We start from the raw sequence: 23,006 nt of genomic DNA, 5'->3' as shown, positions 1-23,006 counted from the left end.
TTATGTGGATTTATTCTGCTTCTTGAACGTTTTGGTTTCCACCCCCTAACTGTCCTGCACAATGCTGAAGAGAACATAGTTTTATTTATTTTTTTGCACCCATCTGGTTTTTTGCTTAGTGTAAGTAAATTCCTTAAGTAGAATTGTGAGGTCAAGGACTATACATGCACATTTTAAATTTTGACTCAAGATTGCTTTTCAGAAGTTCTTTCATTTTCACCTACCAAGAGTAACTGAGGGTTTCCATTTCCCCACATCCTCATGATTAGTTTCTTCAGGTGAGTATTGGACAGACCATTTCCTCACAGTGTAGTTTTAATCTGCACTTCTATTACTTGTAGAAGGTTGACCATCTTTGCATTTATTTTTGGTGTTTGTGATTTGGGTATTTTTCGGGCCCCCTTGATATTCTTTTTTTTTTTTTTTTAAAGATTTTATTTATTTGAGAGAGAGAGAGAATGAGAGACAGAGAGCATGAGAGGGAGGAGGGTCAGAGGGAGAAGCAGACTCCCTGCGAAGCAGGGAGCCCGATGCAGGACTCTATCCCCGGACTCCAGGATCATGACCTGAGCCAAAGGCAGTTGCTTAACCAACTGAGCCACCCAGGCGCCCCTCCCCTTTATATTCTTTTACAAATTACCTGGTTGTGATTTTCCCCCGTTTTTCAGTTGGAATCTTTCTCTTTTTCTTACTCAGTTATTAGAGTTCTTTATATATTAAGGATATCAGTTCTTTGTCTTGGTTTTATAAATGGTTTTTGCCAGTGTATCTTTTTTTGTCTTGTTTTAGAGTAATTTCAGCCATACCAAAGTTTTTAGTATAAGTAAACAAATCTGTCATGATTTTCTTCTCAGATCATGGTTTTAGGATGGCATTTAGAAGTCCTTTTCTACGCCAGGATTATATCAAATATTTCCCTAAAGTTTTAGAATTTCTCTGTTAGGATTCCATACAAAGTTTTTAAAGAAGTATTTTATCAACCACAACAAACTGAAAATCAAAATCAAACTACTTCCTCTAGTAAGTATGGGTCTCCCTGCTGCCATTTTTGTAGGATCGGTATTAATTAGTAAAAGAAGCTGCTGCTTCTGTTCTCTCCCAAGGACCCACATGGTACAGGCAAAGGAAAACTCTTCCCTTTACTCTGACCTCTGACATGTTAACTGTGTGACTAGTAGGAAATTTTTTGGTTGAAAAGCCTTTTCTAGACCCCAAAGCTAATTGCTGATAGCCTGGTTTTTGTCCACACATAAATGTATTTGAAGAACCCAGCATGAAGTGCTCAATAAATGGTAGCTGTTTTTATAAACTTCTTCACTTAATGAAAAGCAGTTTATAAATCCATTTCTTTGAAAATCTGAAGTGACTGAAAGGGGCTTTTCCCCAATCCACCCAGAAAAATACTCATTTAAAGGTTAAGTTAGGAATATTCTTCTCTATGCTGATATGCATTATTTCTGACACCTTCCCCCTAAGTAGAACAGTTTTGTCAACATGGAAAGTCTGTTCGAGGGGTGCCTGGCTGTCTCAGTCAGTTGGGCGTTCAGCTCGTGGTTTCAGCTCAGATCATAATCTCAGAGTTGTGAGATTGAGCCCTGCATCGGGCTCCACGCTCAGCAGGGAGTCTGCATGAAGATTCTCTCCCTCTCCCCTCATTCTGTCTCTCTCTGATAAATAAATCTTAAAAAAAAGAAAGTCTGTTTTGTTAGGTAACACCTCTTCCCATATATGCCCAGGAAACTCCCTTGTGACCAGGGTATCTATGCTCTCTCCTTAATGGTTGACTCTGTGTCCACATTTGCCTGGTTATTGAACCTTGAACCAATGCATTATCTGTGATTTGAGGGGGAGAAAAAGTACACAACTTTTTAAATATGACTAGAATAAACTCCTAGCTTACTCTTGAATTAATATTAAACTAATAAGTCTCCTTGTTGATGATGATCTTAGCTAACACTTACAAGTTTACTATTTTGTTAATCTTTTTCCCTTTTTCTTGCTCATAGTCATTGCTGCAAATTTTCAACAATTTGTATAAATTGCATTGCCCTTAAATTACCTCTACTTTTACATAATTCAACCCATAAATAATGCTTATCATTCCCATATCTCTTTCTCCTTATAAAGGTAAAGATACCTTTACCTTTATAATCATATGTTGCTTTTTACTAGCACTTTTATCACTCTTGCTGCTTTTGTTCTTAGAGGACATATTGGGTTCATAATGTTCATTAAACACCTGAAAACCAATCACAAATAAAACAAACACTGTAGAACAAACCAGCTCATAGTCCTGTCATATATGATCTTTAATGCAATTTCTTTTTGGTGGTGGTGGAGCACAGCTTTTACTCTGAAGTGTAGTTATATACATAGTTGGTATGAAAGATTAGATTAGAGGGACACGTGGGTGGCTCAGTTGGCTGTCCAACTCTCAGTTTCAGCTCAGGTCCTGGGATTGAGCCCCACATTGGCTCAGCAGGGAGTCTGCTTAAATTCTCTCTCTTCCTCTCCCTTCTGCCCCCCCCCCCCCCAGCTTTCTCTAAATAATAGATATTTGAAAGATTAGGTTAGAGTAGTATTTACTATTTTAATTTATTATTATCCTTAGCTATTTCTACCCTTATCTCTGTCTCCCATATTCCTTATTTCCTTTCCTCCAAATGCTGTTACCTGTTTGCTCTCAACCTCTTTTAAAACTTTGTTGCCATTAAGGAGCGGGCAAGTGATGTAATGAGCACTGGGTGTTATATACAACTGATCAATCTCTGAACTCTACCTCTGATACTAATAATACACTATATGTTAATTAAAAAAAAACTTTGTTGCCAATAGAAACTTCTATGGTAATTACTCTGTATTCCAAAAGAGAAAAAAATTCTGATCCAAAAAAAAAAAAACTGGTCGAAATCTGGTTTTAAAAAGAACTCAAGAGGGGTGCCTGGGTGGCTTAGTCGGTTAAGTGTCTGCCTTCGGCTCGGGTCATGATTCTGGGGTCCTGGGATCGAGCCCTGCATCGGGCTCCCTGCTCAGCGGGGAGCCTGCTTCTCCCTCTCCCTCTGCTGTGTGCCCTGCTTGTGTTCTCTCTCTCTCTGCAACTCTCTGTCAAATAAATAAAATCTTTAAAAAAAAAAAAAAAAAACTCGAGTAGAAAGTGAAAATTGCAGTATTGTCAACCACCCTCTCCCCTGCAGTAATGACTTTTACCAGCATTGTATGTGCTTTTTTTTTTTAATTACGTATATATATATCTACATAAATGAGGTCATATACATAGCTCTGTGGACTTTTTTCCCATCAACTCTAATTACTTTTTAACATTTTTAAAGTTCTGGTACCAGACAAGCAGTGATGTTTGTTCCCAAGCCAATCCCTACCTATTTTCCCTCTCCATCCTTAGTATTTACTGTCAACATTCCCACCGTTCCTGAACTTACATTGGGGTTGTGCTGTTTGTGTTTTTATGACCACTCTCTGCTTTTTTACTCATTTGCATGGAGAGCCAAGTCAGGAAGAGGATAAGCATGAAGGAGCTGCCGTAAGTGTCAGTTACCTAGCTGAGTGTGTTATCTAGCCACTCTCCAACCAGAAAGTGGCTTCACTGTGTTCCACCGTGCATGCTGCAGATTTTCTGCTCATGTGGAAAATTATCCCTCTATCCAGCTGTGTAGTCAGCTTGACAGTATGATTGGCACGTTTAACAGCTCTCCTGCAAGATAAAATCAAGATATAAAGTGAAAGAAAGTGAAAGATTACCAAATAAAATTGAGCTGTATTTATAGAAGTCTGAGTGTTGGAGGGCCTGGCCCAAAATTCTTAGCAGGGGTAATAGTTCCAAATTAGGCAAATTTGGCTCAGTGGAAGCCAGTTTAACTCAGGACGGTGTGGTTTAAGGCAGAGATTCTCAATAGAGTGTGCTCTCCTCTTTCCCTGCCACACTAAGAATCTTATACATTCTATTGGGGCATGGAGTATCTCCTGGTGAGCTATAACTATTGATGGCAACATATGTATGCATGTATACTCAGGGGTGTTGGTACAGAGAAAAGTTCACAAACCCTGTAAGGGCTAGGTTTCTCCTTTATTTTAAAAGATGATCTTAGAATTCCTTCAGCTTATAAGTTGTTCAATGTCATATTTTCACAAAGTCAGTTGTAAAGAACACAGTGGCATAAACACATCTCGATGAAAGGTTATATAAAAGACCAAGGAGTTTTGGTCAACCCAGTGAAATGACAGAATAATAAGAAGCAACATTTTTGTGTTAAGCGAGAGGTTAGAAATAATCTAGTTAAGTCTCCTCATTTGTCAGGTGAAGAAATTTGAGGCCCAAAGAATTTAGAGATTTGTTTGGACTAATAACAAATTAGAGGCAAAGTTAGAACTAATACTTTATGCCTAGAACCAATGCTTTATATTGGATACTGTGGTACACAGCCCAGCAATAAAATCTGATTTTTTAAGCTAAAAATAAATTTCTACTTTGGAAAACAGTTTGGTAATTTCTTATAAAATTAAACATATATAGCCCAGCAATGTCACTCTTAAGTATTTACTGAAGAGAATTGAAATCATATGCCCTACAAAAACCTATATGTGAATGTCTGTAACTGCTTTTTAATATTCAGCAAAAACTGGAAACAACCCAAATGTCTATCAGTTTGTGAATGGATAAGCAAACTCTGGTACATCCGTACATTGGAATACTTCTTAGCAATGAAAGGAATGAACTATTGATAGCAACAAAAAGGATGAACCTCAAAAGCATTATGCACATAATATATGAAATTTCTGATTTCTTTGCATCCTTGCCAGTGCTTGTCAGTCTTTAATTTTGACCCTTCTACTAAGAGTATAGTGGTATCCTATTGTGGTTTTAATTTGTATTTCTCTAAGGACTAATTAATGTTTAGCATCTTTTCATTTGAATATATTTAAAGTTGTAAGAATTCTGCCTTTAAGTTCTTTATGAGATATGTGTTTTGCAAATATATTCTACCAGTCTGAGTTATCTTACATTTTCTGAAGAATGTCTTTTGAAGGACAATTTGTTTAATCTAAGAAATTTTTTCCTAACTTAAAGCACAAAGATTTTCCTCTGTTTTTCTAGATTTGCCCTGTCTGGTACAGTATCCACCAGCTGCATATGGCTTTTTTTTTTTTTTTTTAATTTAGCATATGGCTTTTATTTTCTTTTTTAAGATTTTATTTATTTATTTGAGAGAGAGAGAGAGAGAAACAGCATGAGAGGGGAGAGGGTCAGAGGGAGAAGCAGGCTCCCCTCTGAGCCAGGAGCCCGATGTGGGACTCAATCCCAGGATTCTGGGATCATGACCTGAGCCGAAGGCAGTCGCTCAACCAACTGAGCCACCCAGGCACCCAGCATATGGTTTTTAAACACAGTGTTACTAGTATGACTAAGGAACTGAATTTAATTTTTTTTAAAGATTTTATTTATTTGAGAGAGAGAGAACGAGCAGGGGAGGGGCAGAGGGAGAAGCAGAGTCCCCGCTGAGCAGAGAGCCTGATGTGGGGCTCAATCCCAGAACCCTGAGATCATGACCTGAGTTGAAGGCAGACACTTAACCGACTGAGCCACCCCAGGTGCCTCAGGAACTGAATTTTAAGTAGTATTTTATTTTGTTTTAAAGATTTTACTTTTTATTGAGAGAGAGAGCATGCAGGCACAGGAGCTGGGGAAAGGGCAGAGAGAGAACAAGAGAGAATCTCAAGCAGACTCCCTGCTGAGCGCAGAGCCCATAGCATGAGACCATGACCTGAGCTGAAATCAAGAGTCAGACACTTAACTGACTGAGCCAACCAGGTGCCCCAAATGGTATTTTATTTTAATTAAACTTTAAAAGTTGATACTTGATTCAGTTATTGAGAAAATTTTTAATGTGTTTGGAGGAACTTGGGTATGTGGATCTACCTTTTCAACTAAGTTTTATGCAATCTAAATGCATATGAAGTATTTCAGATGAAAATTTAACATCTGAATTGAAATATGCTGCAAGTATAGCATCCACACTAGGTTTTGAAGACTTAGTACCATGAAAGTAATGTAAAAATGTCTCATTAATATTTTTATATAAATTATATGTTGAAATGAAAATTTAAAAATATTTGGGTCAAATGAAATATATTACTAAAATTAATTTTACCTGTTCCTTTTACTGTTTTAATTTAGCTCCTAGAAAATTAAAAATTATGTATGTGGCATGCATTGTATTTCTGTTGCATGTACGTTTCCAGAGGTTTTGTTTTAGCTCTTCCCTTTAGTTCTATAACCCATAGGTTTTCTTCTAGTATATTAGTGGAATGATTTAAGAGAAGGCATTTAAAACTTGTGCTACTTTGAGAGCAAATTCAGTCTATTACTAACTGTGTGATCTTGGGCCTTGACAGTCGAGTTGGTATCAATACTACTTACTTTATTCGGTTGTTGGGAAAGAGCTAATTAAATACTGGGTAGAAAATATTTGTCAGTAATTCTTATTGTTAGTGAAGGTAATTCATACAATGAAATTTCCAGTTGCTGTTCCTTCCTAAGCTAGGGTCTAATTTTATTATTAGAATTCCTTTTCTCCTAGCCACAGCAATCAGACAACAAAAAGAAATCAAAGGCATCCAAATTGGCAAGGAAGAAGTCAAACTCTCACTCTTTGCAGATGATATGATACTTTATGTGGAAAACCCAAAAGACTCCACCCCAAAACTGCTAGAACTCATACAGGAATTCAGTAAAGTGGCAGGATATAAAATGAATGCACAGAAGTCAGTGGCATTCCTATACACCAACAACAAGACAGAAGAAAGAGAAATTAAGGAGTCGATCCCATTTACAATTGCACCCAAAACCATAAGATACCTAGGAATAAATCTAACCAAAGAGACAAAGGATCTGTACTCAGAAAACTATAAAATACTCATGAAAGAAATTGAGGAAGACACAAAGAAATGGAAAAACGTTCCGTGCTCATGGATTGGAAGAACAAATATTGTGAAGATGTCAATGCTACCTAGAGCAATCTACACATTCAATGCAATCCCCATCAAAATACCATCCACTTTTTTCAAAGAAATGGAACAAATAATCCTAAAATTTGTATGGAACCAGAAAAGACCCCGCATAGCCAGAGGAATGTTGAAAAAGAAAAGCAAAGCCGGCAGCATCCCAATTCCGGACTTCCAGCTCTATTACAAAGCTGTCATCATCAAGACAGCATGGTACTGGCACAAAAACAGACACATAGATCAATGGAACAGAATAGAGAGCCCAGAAATGGACCCTCAACTCTATGGTCAACTCATCTTTGACAAAGCAGGAAAGAATGTCCAATGGAACAAAGACAGTCTCTTCAACAAATGGTGTTGGGAAAATTGGATAGACACATGCAGAAGAATGAAACTGGACCATTTCCTTACACCACACACAAAAATAGACTCCAAATGGTTGAAAGACCTAAATGTGAGACAGGAGTCCATCAAAATCCTAAAGGAGAACACAGGCAGCAACCTCTTTGACCTCAGCCGAAGCAACTTCTTCCTAGAAACATTGCCAAAGGCAAGGGAGGCAAGGGCAAAAATGAACTATTGGGACTTCATCAAGATAAAAAGCTTTTGCAAAGCAAACAGTCAACAAAACCAAAAGACAACCGACAGAATGGGAGAAGATATTTGCAAATGACATATCAGATAAAGGGCTAGTATCCAAAATCTATAAAGAACTCATCAAACTCAACACCCAAAGAACAAAGAATCCAATCAAGAAATGGGCAGAAGACATGAACAGACATTTTTCCAAAGAAGACATCCAAATGGCCAAAAGACACATGAAAAAGTGCTTAATATCGCTCGGCATCAGGGAAATCCAAATCAAAACCTCAATGAGATACCACCTCACACCAGTCAGAATGGCTAAAATTAACAAGTCAGGAAATGACATGTTGGCGGGGATGCGGAGAAAGGGGAACCCTCCTACACTGTTGGTGGGAACGCAAGCTGGTGCAGCCACTCTGGAAAACTGTATGGAGGTTCCTCAAAAAGTTGAAAATAGAGCTACCATATGATCCAGCAATTGCACTACTGGGTATTTACCCCAAAGATACAAAAGTAGGGATCCGAAGGGGTACGTGCACCCCGATGTTTATAGCAGCAATGTCCACAATAGCCAAACTGTGGAAAGAGCCAAGATGTCCATTGACAGATGAATGGATAAAGAAGATGTGGTATATATATACAATGGAATATTATGCAGCCATCAAAAGGAATGAAATCTTGCCATTTGCAACGATGTGGATGAAACTGGAGGGTGTTATGCTGAGCGAAATAAGTCAATCGGAGAAAGACATGTATCATATGACCTCACTGATATGAGGAATTCTTAATCTCAGGAAACAAACTGAGGGTTGCTGGAGTGGGGGGGGGGGGTGGGAGGGGAGGGGGTGACTGGGTGATAGACACTGGGGAGGGTATGTGCTCTGGTAAGCGCTGTGAATTGTGCAAGACTGTTGAATCTCAGATCTGTACCTCTGAAACAAATAATGCAATATATGTTAAGAAAAAAAAAAAAGAAGAAGAAGGTAGCGGGAGGGGAAGAATGAAGCGGGGGAAATCGGAGGGGTAGACGAACCATGAGAGACGATGGACTCTGAAAAACAAACTGAGGGTTCTAGAGGGGAGGGGGGTGGGAGGATGGGTTAGCCTGGTGGTGGGTATTGAGGAGGGCACATTCTGCATAGAACACTGGGTGTTATGCACAAACAATGAATCATGGAACACTTTATCTAAAACTAATGATGTAATGTATGGGGATTAACATAAGAATAAAAAAAAAAGAATTCCTTTTCAAGTGTCAGCATTAATGTGTATTTTTATGAATATGTATATTTTATAAATATAGCTATTGTGTTAATATAACATTTCTGCTAATTAGATGACCAACATCATTTGAAAAATTTTTTGTAAAATTATAAAACCTTGCCGAATCTTGTTAGAGAAGTGTTTTGCCAAACTTCATAAGAGTAGGAAAGCATCGGGCACCTGGGTGGCTCAGTCGGTTGGGCGACTGCCTTTGGCTCGGGTCATGATCCTGGAGTCCCGGGATCGAGTCCCGCATCGGGCTCCCTGCTCGGTGGGGAGCCTGCTTCTCCTTCTGACCCTCTCCTCTCTCATGCTGTTTCTCTCTCGCTTGCTCTCCAATAAATAAATAAATAAAATCTTAAAAAAAAAAAAAAGACCTAAAAGTGCTCATATCTTTAAAAAAAAAGAGTAGGAAAGCATCAAGGAGTTCACTGACGGTACTAATGTAATCTCAAAATTTTAGACTAAAAATGTGAGAGTTGTCTTTGTTTCTTTCCTACCCCTGCCAAAGGCCATATCTTGTTGAATCATCCTTCTCAAGAGGTAACATTCTCATTTATTCCATTTCCATTGCCATGTCAGCAGTTTTAAGTCTTGTTTACTTTTACATCAGGACATGTATATCAAAATGAAAATTATGGACCATTATCACTAGTCAGCACAGTTCCTTAAAAATTAACAAATATATCTAGCAAATGGTATACTAATCCTAAAATACTTATCCATTATGATCTCTTGAATTTTATTTTTGTACCTTGAAACTTTTGTTATAAGGAAAATAGCACTACAGATTTTGACAATAGCAGGAAAGGTATAGTTACATAATTCCAATGTCTGAGGAAGTGTCTGATAACAATACAAAAAAAAAAAAAAAACCAAACACCTTAGTATTCATTACTACCATTAAATAGATGTTAATAATGTGCCCTGTTTTTGTAATCAGATCTCCCCTCCCATCCCCTTTTTAAAGACATAAGTTATATCTAAAGCTAAGATCACCAACCTTCACTTTTCCTCCCTCTTCCTAGGTTACTGCTTTCCTCAAGTTGATGTGTATCATACTTGTACATGCTTCTATTAGTTTAGTATATGTTATAGTATGTATTCAGTATTATTAGGTATTGCCAAATTATTCTCCAGTCACACCAATTTATACTCCATTTTTACTATATTTTCAGTACTTAGTATCATCAGTCTGTTTGCTCATTATTGTTTTATTTTGCATTTCCCTGATTCTAGTGATTTTGAGCTTTTTATATCTACATTTATTGCCCACTCTTGTTTCCTCATTTCTTTTGAGTTTTAAAATCTTTTTTGTTGTTGATTTTTATGAGTTTTTAATATTGAATACGTTAATAGTGCTTTTTTAGTAACATGTATTGGAAACATCTTCTCCCAATCTCTGGCTTGTGTTTTCACTCTTTAATGGTATCCTTTGAATATTTTCATTTTAAACTACTATAGTCAAGTTTCTTAATCTGTTATGGTTTGTACTTTTTTGTCTCTTAAGAAATTCTCCACTACCCCAGGGTAATAAAGTATTTATCCTTTTTTTAATTATTCAGTAAAAGTTTTAAAGTTTTTGCCTTCATATCTTCAGTATTTAAATCATCTGGAATTAAGTTTTGTGTATGATGTAAAATCTTTTTTTTTCCAAATGGATTGCAAACTTCCCCAGCACCATAAATTGAAAATGTCACTTTTATCATATGTCAAGCCCTGAGGTATGTGTATGTGTCTCTCTTTTCTGGACTGTTTATTTCTATTTCACTGGTCCATTAGCTATCACTCCATTAGTATAACATCCAGCTGTTAATTAGATTACAGTAAGTTATAATGTCAGAAAATTTAATTCTTCTCAATCATTGGTCTTTAATATTTTCCTAGGTAATCTTAGCCCTTGACTCTTCCATACGATTCTTAAATTTTATAGAAAGTAGGTTAATGAGAATTGCTATTTTTTGCAAGAGTTTATTTTCCTTTCCAGTTAATATTATCTTTAAGTAGAGTTTTATAATTTTTTTGGTAAACATTTTACACTTCTTTTTGACTTTTATGGTGCATTTAATTTTTTGCCATATAAATGGTATTCTAATTTTTAACTCATTACTTTTACTAATTGTTGCTGGCATATAAGAACTCAGTTAATTTTGGTACATTGAGGGGCACCTGGGTGGCTCAGTTGGTTAGGTGTCTGCCTACGGCTCAGGTCATGATCCCAGGGCCCTGGGATTGAGCCCCACATCAGGCTCCCAGCTTGGCGGGAGACCTGCTTCCTCTCCCTCTGCTGTTCCCCCTGCTTGTGTGCTCTCTCTCTGTCAAATAAATAAATAAAATCTTTAAAAAAAATTTTTTTTGGTACATTGATTTTTGTGTCCAGCAACCTTGAGGAATGCTCTTATTAGCTGTAAGTTTGTTTTTAGAATGTCTTCTAATTATATCAATTGTGAGCAATGACTGTTTTTATTTCTCCATTTCTAATTATCTTTTTTACTTTTCTTGCCATATTGCATTATATAGCATTTCCAGGTATAGTGTTAAATTTAAGCAGTCATAGTGAGTATCCTTGTTTTGTTCTTGACTTTAAGGAAATAGTTTCACATACTTCATCATTAACTGTGATGTAGGATTTGGTTAGGAACCTTTTATCAAATTAAAGAAATACCTCCCATTTATAATTTGGTAAGAGTTTTTGCCTAGAATCAATGTTGTGTTTTTCAAATACATTTTCTGAATCTATTGAGATTTGTTTTTTCCTATATTCATTTATGTGTGAATTATACTAATAGGTTTTCTGATGTTGTACCAGGAAGCAAAACCATTAGACAAAAATCCATTAGCTAGAAGTTGTTTGTTTGTTTGTTTTTTTAATGTTGTATTTGAATCAGAAACAATCTAAGTTACTTCTTTATTCCACTACCAGGGAGAAAAGCAAACTGAACCTGTTTTCTCTTTGCTCATAGATCTCCATGAGTTAGTTAAATAGACCAAGGAGAAAAAGGAAAAAATTGGTGATACCATTTATAACTTATTTCGTTAACACTATTGCCTATAAAAAGCAGTTCCTTTATGGTGCTATGTAATTCTCTCAAACAATATTAAAGAGCTTTAGGTATTAACTCAACCTAGAGGTTATAGGTTATACTAAAGATAATTAAAAGTAGTTCAGCAAAACTATAGTGAGAGAATCCTATCACTTTTTTTAATGCAAGAGAAAACCCAACAAAACAAAATCATTGCTATGATGGATTATAGACCAATTTAATAATTTAATTTACTTGGGACCTTTGCTTTATCTTACATTAGCTAGCTAACTAATTTTCTTTGGTCACGACCAGATTATAAATTCAATCTACGTTCTTATCAATTCAAAGTATGGCCTTTTCGAGCACATCATTTTAGAGCACATAACAAAAAACATTTTTTTTATCCTCTCTGATGATCCCTTTTTTTGTGTGTAGCATGGAATGCCATGGTAGTTAGGAGTATTCTTTCTGGATCTCACTGTCCTGGATTCAGTCCTGGTACAGCTCTTAGAGCTTTGGGACCATGTGGAAATTTCATAATATCTGTGTCTCATTTTCTCCATTTGTAAGATAAGAATACACTTCCTACCTCATAACATTCTTAGGAAGATTAAAGGAATTAAATGTAAAGTTCTTGCAGAGTGCCTGACACTACATCAACACCATATCATAATAACTGTGTATATTATAATTATTTTTAAATAAGACTAGGGAATAGGAGAATATATATGATATTTTGGTCCATGGTTCTTTCTACAAAAGACAGACTTATTCCCCAAAGCCAATTCACTATAATTCAGTTTGCCATGACCAAAGTGCCTAGTTTAACAAATGTACTAATTTACTAAGTCTTTTGTTTTACGACGTTTACAGCAATTCATATTACCTTTGAAGTTTTGTGAGGTTAAGTTGACTGGTCATCATTTTGTCTTCATAACAGATTTTATTTTTTTTTATTTTATTTTATTTTTTTAAAGATTTTATTTATTTATTTGAGAGAGAGAGAATGAGAGAGAGCACATGAGAGGGGGGAGGGTCAGAGGGAGAAGCAGACTCCCTGCCGAGCAGGGAGCCCGATGCGGGACTCGATCCAGGGACTCCAGGATCATGACCTGAGCTGAAGGCAGTCGCTTAACCAACTGAGCCACCCAGGAGCCCCATAACAGATTTTAAAGTATGAGAATTGCTGAAACCTGAGATCATGATATGAGTCTTTTTAGTAATATATTTAATATTCACAAACACGTATTTTAAAATCAGTAAACCAAAACCCCTAAGGGCTATGTACCTCAGTGAAAGGAGTGCTAGAAAAGTATCATTCACTTGCTCAAGAGGTCGGTAAGGAAGATTGTCTCTGCAAGGAGCTTGAGCCAATGCATTGAGAGTGTTAGAAGTCAAATTTATTAGCTCCTTTATATAGTTATAGATATTCGAGCTGAGAAATCAACATAAAAATTGATCTAAAGATGGTAATATTTCTGGGGACCTACCCCAACCCATTCTGCATAGAATTCCCATAGATATAGCTCCACTGAAGATGGTCTTCCAAAATTTTAAAACAACAACAAATGAAATTCACTGTGAGGCTCAGCAGGTGTAGCAAGACTCCCAAGAACTTCAGAAAATGGTATAATCTGATGGGGAGCCTAAAATTAATATGTCAAAGTGATTAAAGACAAATATGGAGATACCAAACCTAGAAAAGAAGAAAATGCTATTTTTTAAGATGTATTTATTAAATTTATTTTTAAGTAATTTCTGTGCCCAACATGAGGCTCAAACTCACAACCCCGAGACAAGAGTTGCATGCTCTACTGAGTGAACCAGCCAGATGCCCCCAAGATGCTTTTTTTTTTTTTAAGATTTTTTATTTATTTATTTGACAGAAAGAGCAGGAGCAACCACAAGCTGGGGGGAGAAGCAGGCTCCCCACTGAGCAGGGAGCCCAATGTGGGACTCGATCCCAGGACCCTGAGATCATGACCTGAGCCGAAAGCAGACACTTAACTACGGAGCCACCCAGGCGCCCAAGATGCTATTTTTTAAAAAAGGACCTCTAGGGATGCCAAGGTAGCTCAGTCAGTTAAGCGTCTGACTCTTGGTTTTAGCTCAGGTAATGATCCCAGGGTTGTGAAATTGAGCCCCATGTCAGGCTCCACGCTCAGCACAGAGTCTGCTTAAGAGTCTCTCCCTCTCCCTTTTCCTTTCCCCATCCCCACTCACTTGCTCTCTCTCTCTCTCTCTCAAAAAAAAAAAAACCTGTTAAAAAGAGAACTTCTAGAAATGAAAAACAGACACTGCAAAGAAAATTTCAGCAGAGGAGTTAAATAGCAGATTTGACACCACTGAAGAAAGAACTAGCAAACCATAAGATAGAGCTGAGGAAAGTATCCAGAATTCACAGAGCTCAAAAAGCAAAATATTAAAGGATAATTTAGTCACAGAAATGGAGAGTAAAATGAAACATTACAACATACACTTAATAGGCATTTCACTAGTAGAAACTAGAAAGAATGGGAAAGAGACAATATTCAAAATCATAATAGCTGGCAGGTTTTTTACAATTATGAAAGACAAACCCTTGTATGTTAGAAGCATAAATCAGAAAGAAAGTTATACCTATGTGAATTTTAATGAAAGATCAGAACACTAATGGCAAAGAAAAGAATTTAATTGCAACCTGTAATGGAACACCAGTTAAACTGGCAGCAGATTTCTCATCAGCAATAATAGATGCCAGAAGACAAGTTGAATATTTATGTCCTTAGTGTTCTGAGGTAATTTGCTACCCTGTAATTCTACTTCCATCACTGTTGAGGAGTAAAGTTAAAATTAAGAAATTTCCAGACCAGTAATGACTAAGAGTTTACTTTCTGAACACCATCACCGAAGGTATACTAAAGGATGTTATTTCAGGAAGAAGGGAGTTGAACCCGAAAGGAAGAGATGAGCAAAAAAAAAAGGATTGGTGACCAAAGATCAGTTAAAATGTTGGTAAATAATCATTAACTGTGAAAAATAGTGTAAAATCATTGACTCAACAGTACTATTGTTAAGACATATCTTTTATTTACACAGCATCCAGGAAGAACAAAACAACAATGAGAATTAAACCATGACACAGTGCTTTAATGATGGCACTGATCATTACGTTAATCTGTTAAACTAAATTCCCTTTCCTTTGAAATTTCTTTTATCTAGTCAAAGGAATTTGGCAGTTGCCTTCACGTGAATTGCTTTGAATGTGATAGGGAATCCTTTTATACATATCTTAGTTACAGGACCTAGCAAAGCTTCATTAACTTGTGGATAGCTTCCAGAGTAGAAAAAATTCAATAACTAAAATTCAATAAATCAAGAAATAACAGTATATTTTGTGTATTTCTCAGTAATACAGAGGTAACTAGAAGAAATAGCTAGAAGAGTCAAAAGTAGTTACCTTTCAGAATGGGACTATGAGATTTTTTATAGCTTATAAAACTATTTGATTCATTGTAAACTGTGTATGTGTGAAACTTCACTTAAAATACCGCATGAGACAATGATTCACCGAAGGAAAAATTGGTACAGCTATATTATTTAGAAATAAATGTAGAAATAGATTTTAAGCAAAGAGGAGCATTACATAGTGATAAAAGAAACCATTCACTAGTAATAATACTGACTCTTATTTACTTAGCAGTGAAGCTTCAAAATATATAAAGCAACATTTGACAAAATTAGAAATTGACAAGTTTTTCTCTCCTAAGACTCAAGTAAGTATAAGAGTATGGGAGATTTAAATAAGATAATAAAGTTAATCTATTCTGTATACACAATTAGATTATGTCTTTTCAATTTTCATTGATAATTGGGTCATTCGTAAAAAAAAGCAACTATTTACAGTGCACAGAGTCATAAAGCAAGTTTCAATAAAGATGCAAAAATTAATGTACAAATTCTATTCTCTGACCATAATAAAATTAGAAGTCAGTAACCAAAAGATAATCATTACCACCTGTATATTTGGAGATTAAACCAAACACACTTCTAAGCAGTTTGTGGCTCACCAAAGAAATCACAATGGAAATTACATAGTATTTAGAAATGCATACATTGAAAACACAATATAAACTTGTAAAACGCATCCAGAGCATCACTTAGAGGGCTATTTGTAGCCTGCATGCAGATTTTAATCAGCTACACATTCAACTGCAGGAATTTTTTAAATGTAGCAATTTAAAAAACAGAACAATAAAACAGCAAAAATTAAATAGAAATTGAAAAACAAAAACTTACTTATTGATAACTGGATAGTTGCTTATGAACTAAAGGAAGAAAATATTTTAAATTGTAAAGGAAGAAAAAAAATTAATAGAAGAGAAAATACTGCATTGCTCCTGGCTCAGAGAAATGTTACTGTATAATAAAAAAGGCAGGGGCGCCTGGGTGGCTCAGTCAGTTAAGCGTCTACCTTCAGCTCAGGTGATCCTAGGGTCCTGGGATCGAGCCCTGTGTGGGGCTCCCTGCTCAGCGGGGAGTCTACTTCTCCCTTTCTCTCTGCCCCTCCCCCAGCTTGTGCTCTCTGTCTCTCTCTCTCTCTCACAAATGAATAAATAATCTTTAAAAAAATATTTTTAGGGGTGTCTGGGTGGCTCAGTCATTAAGTGTCTGCCTTCGACTCAGGTCATCATCCCAGAGTCCTGGGATCGAGCCCCGCATCAGGCTCCCTGCTTAGTGGGAGACCTGCTACTCCCTCTCCCACTCCCCCTGCTTGTGTTCCCTCTCTCGCTGTATGTCTCTCTCTGACAAATAAATAACTAAAACCTTTAAAAAAAAAAATATATATATATATATTTTAAAAATATATATATTTTATATATATATATTTAAAATATATATATATTTTATATATATTTTATATATTTAAATATATATATATATTTAAAATATATATATATTTTTTAAAGGTTTTAGTTATTTATTTGTGAGGGAGCACGAGAGGGAGGAGGGTCAGAGGGAGAAACAGACCCCCCGCTGAGCAGGGAGCCCGATGCGGGACTCGATTCCGGGACTCCAGGATCATGACCTGAGCCGAAGGCAGTCGCTTAACCGACTGAGCCACCCAGGCGCCCTTAAAATATATTTTTTGAAAAATGGCAGCATTCCCTAAATTAATATATAGATTGAATGTAGCCTCCATTGACACCATTGGGAAAACATGTCTTTAGAACTGAAGTCTAGTCAATCTAACTTACTTGAAAATATTGCAAAGTATAAAAGTTACAGCATTGGGAGTAAAAATGAAAAACAAGCCCCGTGGACAAAATAGAGACTTCAAAAATATAATCTGTTGGGGTGCCTGGGTGGCTCAGTCAATTAAGCGTCTGCCTTCGGCTCAGGTCATGATCCCAGGATCCTGGGATTGAGCCCCGCACTGGGCTCCCTGCTCAGCGGGGAGCCTGCTTCTCCCTCTCCCACTCCCCCTGCTTGTGTTCTCTCTCTCTCTGTGTCTCTCTCTGTCAAATAAATAAAATCTTTAATATATATATATATATATATATATATATATATATATATATATATATAATCTGTTACAAGACTTGGAGGTGTAAGTTACAAACCAAGAATAACTTAGAGGTGAAAGGAATCACCTTTCATGATTTTTGCTAGGGCATTGAGGAAAATGGACTTATGTTTTTGTCCCAGTTATGGATAAGAGATTAATTTAGGACTATTTATGAAAACAGTGTTTTCAGAGATCAGTTAAGTTTGTTACCATAATAGCTATTCTCCTGAAATGTGTCAATATCAAAAGGAAAGCAGCAAAGAAAGAATGGGTAGTTGTTAAATTTATGCATGTTTTGAGTCATGAGCGTTTGTTATACTAATTTTGCTTACTTGTATGTTTGAAATTTTCTATAATTTTTTAATTAAAGTAAAAGAATGGAAAAGATATATAGTATGTTTAACTGAAAAAATTTTTATCCAAAAATACAATGCTTATATATGTCAAACATATATATAAGTTCCGTAACCACATTCCATTTATTCGGTAGAAAAAGGAGATCAACAGGCAGACAAAGGAAATGTTGATAATGGATCATTACACAGAAGAACCTGCAGCTTTGTTATTAGTTAGGAATAAATTTAACATGAAAGCCTTGCTGTGTATTTATTAAACTAGAAAAAAATTATAAAACCTTATGTTGGCCAGACTACTCACTTCTGTACTCAGTAGTGTGACTGTGTCTTCCTAGAGGGAAAACTAGCAATAGACAGTATTTATAAAATCGTTCACTCACTTAACCTAGTCTGTGGGATACGCAAGTGTCTAAGACATTAGTGAATGCTACTAAAGAATAGAATTACTTCTCTAAAATGCTGTAAACTTAGGTGGCCCCCCAGTATAGGTGGCCTTTTTGGCCCCTTAATATTTCTGTAACAACTAGCAGTGAACACATATTACAGGTCAGGCACTGTTTCCATCATTCAGACCTCCCAACTTCAGGAGGGTAGTTTCTTTTCCTTTTTTTTTTTTTTTTTAAAGATTTTATTTATTTATTTGAGACAGAGAGAATGAGAGACAGAGAGCATTAGAGGGAGGAGGGTCAGAGGGAGAAGCAGACTCCCCGCCGAGCAGGGAGCCCGATGCGGGACTCGATCCCGGGACTCCAGGATCATGACCTGAGCCGAAGGCAGTCACTTAACCAACTGAGCCACCCAGGCGCCCCAGGAGGGTAGTTTCTATTACTTCATCTTACAGATGGGGGAGCTCAGTCTTTGCAAAGGGAAGTGATTTTCCCCACATCACACATTAATAATGAGGCTCACTCAGGATTTGAGCCCAGGCAGTCTTCAAACCCCCTGCTTTTTAAATCATTTCTCCAAACTCCCTCTCGAAATGAAAGCCATGTATCAAGTAGTTGACTTTCCTGTGTAGGGCCATTTAATTGCTTCAGGATAGCTACTACTAACATTACAGCTTCATTTTAGTATAGATTCTAGACGGCTTTGACCATAAGCTGATGGGAATAAGCAGTGAAACAGATCTTCTGATATATAACTGATGACATTGTAAATAGGTACAGCCTTTTTTGGAAAGCATTTTGGCAGCATATTTCAAGAGCCATAAAATGCTCATGTTTTTTGACCTAGTTAATGCCACTTCTGGGAATCCTCTAAAGAAATAGTCTAATATGGAAAAAGCCGTAAGCACTAAAGTGATCACCACAGCTATGTTTGTAATAGAGCAACTGGAAGCAACCCTAAATGTTCTCAATAAAGGAATGATTAAACACACCATGGTATATTTACTTAGGCAGCCAATAAAAATGAAGTGTGATGCAACATAGACAAAGAAAACACAGTCATCTTGAGCTTTCAAAGCAGCACACAGCTGTATCTGAACTAAAATTAACAGCTTTTACAAATATGAAAAAAGATGGAGGGGCACTTGAATGGCTCAGTCGGTTAAGCTCCTGCCTTTGGCTCAGGTCATGATCCTGGGGTCCTGGGATCAAGCCCTGCATCCGGCTCCCTGTTCATCGGGGAGCCTGCTTCTCCCTCTGCCCCTCACCCCGCTCATGCTGTTTCTCTCTCGCTCGCTCTCTAATAAATAAAATATTTAAAAAAGAAGATGGAATAGAACAATGTTGCGGGTGATGGTTTTCTTTCTGCTATTTTTCAAGCTTTTTGTAAAGTAGATTTATTCCTAATTTTAAGATTTAAGTCACATGATTACTTACTGTTTTTGTGCATTCATCTCCTAACCCTCACTAGATTATAAGCTGCATGTTTAAAAAGAGCATCGCTGGACACAGGCAAACTTCGAGCACCTTACAGGTGCCTTATTTACTGGTTGCATGAACCTCGGCCAGTCAGTCAGTCTCAGCTGACTCATTTGACTCATGAAGTGAGCAGTGCAATTTGCAAAACATGAGTGGAATCTTTGGAGTTGGCACCTTGCTGTGTGTCTTTGGCTGTTAGACAGGTGACTCCAACTTTGTAAAGCTCAATTTCCTCATCCATAAAAACAGAGCTAGTGAGATCAAGGTCTGGCGCTCCTTTAGTAGAGGCTCTGAAAATGTTCCTTCCATGCAGGTACAGCCCTTATAAAGTGTTCCCCACCTTTCTTTATCCTTGCATGACAAGAGCAAATCTAAAGTCTTCAGCTAACTTCTTTTGAGCAGCAGCTTTTGCATGACGATCTTCTGGCATAACTTATTATCTCTAATTTAGAGTTAAGGATGAAGAAAAGCTTTGTCATTCAGTGTGGCTTGAAAAATTTTCAGTTTTGTTTTAATCTTTTTTTCCCCATATAAAAATATAGTAAATGGTCATTGTCAAACATTTGGAAAATACAGAAAGCTGGAAGAAGAAAATTATATCATAATCTTTCCACTTAGAAGTAACCATTACACATTTCATTTTATTTCCTTTTAATTTTTTCCGAATATCTGATTTTTTTTAAGGAGAAATATAGGAAAGCTCTTATTAGAACATTTGTTATTTTGGGGGCAAGTTTAATATGATATTTTGTGTTTGTTTTGAGATAGTTTACCTTCAATAATTGATTCTTATATAGGGAGAAAGACCAAGCTAGCAATAAGGAACCAGATGGAGGATGGGGGTAGGGATATCTCTGTCTTAATTAGTAGGACAACTTTTTCTGTAATTCTGATACCTGTCAAAGAATGAACTTAGGTAAAGTCGAATTACCCAAATCATGCTTCCTGGACTTTTTTTTAGGACAATTACAATTTTAAATAACTTGTGATGTTTTCTTTGCAAGTTATCTTGTACCGTTTCAGACCATGAGTTGTGAATTTTGGTTTGGAAAATATAGTCCTCATACATAAACTTGGAATAAAGAAGAAGCTTACAGAATAACCACAATTTCTTGGCTCTGGTCCTTATCATTTTTAGAACATGCAGTTTTAAAAAATCATCAGTCCCTGTAATATCCTCTGGAGAAAAGGAGGAAATTTATCCAGTGACAGAACCAACAGAGCAGCAAATACCTAGAAAGACAGCCTGAGCTACTGTGGCCTTGTGGGGCCAGGCACTGATGTCACATTACACTGACTTGTGTTGGACTGGTACTTAAATCAGAAAGAGAGAATGTACTTGTTGAGGGATTGAGAGCATCGATCCCTCTATTTTCTGGGCTTTGCTGTTCAAGGGAGGCTTCTGCAGGATGACTTTAAAAGTGGGGGAAAAGGTTTTTTCCCTCTTTCATTTCTTTTCTTCAGAGCAGCAACAGAATTATGAAAGGTGACAGGGTACATCCCATATAAATAATTCTCAGTGTGGCATATCTGTCATCCCCACTACATCGAGGAGGACATGAGAAAAGTTTGCGGTCAGTGTATTGTCTTGCCTCATCACTTCCTTTGAATATGCCACTGTGGCTTGTGCCCCTTTGACTTCTGAGGTCTGCCGCCACAGGCAAGAGACTCTTGATTGGTTGGGAGTAGGTGTCCCTCACTCCTGCCTAAGTATCTGCACATCAGGGAAGTCACTTGTCCTTTTGAGTCATTTCTTCTGACAAGAATGGGCCATAACTCCTTACTGATACTTGGCTTATTAACCCTTTCCAGTCACTTCCTCTTTGAGAAAAATCACTTGACCTCTTCACAGAAGAAAACCTAACCTATAACACCGTTTGAGGACCCAGCTTAGAACTTAATTGACCTCTACAGCTTTAGGCAGGACTTCGGTACAATGGGATAGTGGGGATTTGGAAGTGTCAAGTGAGAAGGGGGCAGATGACTAAACCCTGTAAACTTTCTACTTGGAATAACTTTGGTCCCTCCAACACTGTGCTTGCCTGAGATAGAACTTGGTGCCCTATGAAAAATTATGACCTGAGACTTTTGAACTGCTGAGGGAAGTAGTATCTAGAAGCTGCATAGAAAGCTGAATTTACATGCTCTTTTATAAGAGAAGATGATCGGTTCCACTTAATTCACTGTACTTTTTAGACTTTTTCTGTAACTGATTATTGATAAAAATGATTTAATTTTTTTCAGTATTGCCTGTCAGGGCACCCGACCTTACCGTGCAATGTGCTCAAATTCAAATCAACTACCATTATGTTGGACTGTGGACTGGACATGACTTCCACTCTCAATTTCCTTCCTTTGCCACTTGTTCAAAGGTATGTGCTGCTGTATCTGGGACAAAATGAGCTTTAGTGTGCTGAAAAATTGTACCGATTAGCGTAAAGATTACCAGTACCTTGTGTGTTGTCCTTAGTTTACTTTGTTCCCTTAAAAATGTTCTTCATCAGAATTATTTCCTTTGACTGGGTTGATGGAAAGTGTTGTATTGATTTATTGATTGACTTCTTTATTATAACTTCTTCTGAGCATCTGTAAAATGTCCCTGCAACTGCTCCGTGCAAGTGAGGTCATGTATATTTCATCTTTCTTGCTAATTCATGTAAGAGCTGATAAATGGTCAACTGATGAGCCCAAGAATTGAATTTTAGAATCATTTAATTGCCTTTGCAGGGACTTGACATCATAGAACCTGACATTTCTTTTTGATAGGTTATCTATGTATTATTTTCATAATAGTCAGCTATAGATATCATAGAATCATATATGAAGCCAAAGTCCTTGTCTTAAAGCAGATAGATTACCCAAAGTCTGTAGTCACCACTGTTCACTCTTACTATGACTTTGGCTAAGAAATTGGTTTCCCAGCTTGCTGCTAATTGAAAACAGCAATTTATAAGAGAGGTGGGTAACTTACAGAAGCAAATATATTCCCAGTAACAAAAATTGATATCACATAGGAGAGACAGAAAAGCTATCTAAAGCAGATTTAAGAGCTTAAAAGCATAGCAACCTGGGCAAACCATCTAATATATCTCATTCATTCCTGAAGACATCACTCTGTGCAATGATTATTCATAATGATAATCTTCTAGAAAAAGTATAATTAAAACTCAACCTTTGATTTTTTTTTTTCCTGAGATAAGGGATACAATAAGGTGAAGGGGACAGAGAGAATTCAGAGATAATTCCAGATTACATTTTGTGCAAAGCTGATAAAATTCAGTTATAGTCATACCCAACACTTAGAAATACATTTATTATCCACAGATATTATCTTTCTATTTATCTA

The 23,006-nt window shown here is 36.8% G+C and overlaps 1 protein-coding gene across 1 annotated transcript in view; it reads left to right on the top strand.

The window, feature by feature from the left end:
- INTS9 (integrator complex subunit 9) overlaps positions 1 to 23,006 on the top strand; it is a 108,829-nt gene that overhangs the window by 13,934 nt on the left and 71,889 nt on the right. The window contains exon 2 of the mRNA XM_021699020.1: positions 21,905 to 22,032. Within this exon, the coding sequence (XP_021554695.1) occupies positions 21,905 to 22,032 (128 nt within the window). The remainder of the gene's footprint in view (positions 1 to 21,904; positions 22,033 to 23,006) is intronic.

The sequence above is a fragment of the Neomonachus schauinslandi genome, chromosome 2, assembly GCF_002201575.2.
Source record: "Neomonachus schauinslandi chromosome 2, ASM220157v2, whole genome shotgun sequence".
Taxonomy (NCBI): domain Eukaryota; kingdom Metazoa; phylum Chordata; class Mammalia; order Carnivora; family Phocidae; genus Neomonachus; species Neomonachus schauinslandi.
This window is presented reverse-complemented; position numbering and strand designations above follow the sequence as displayed.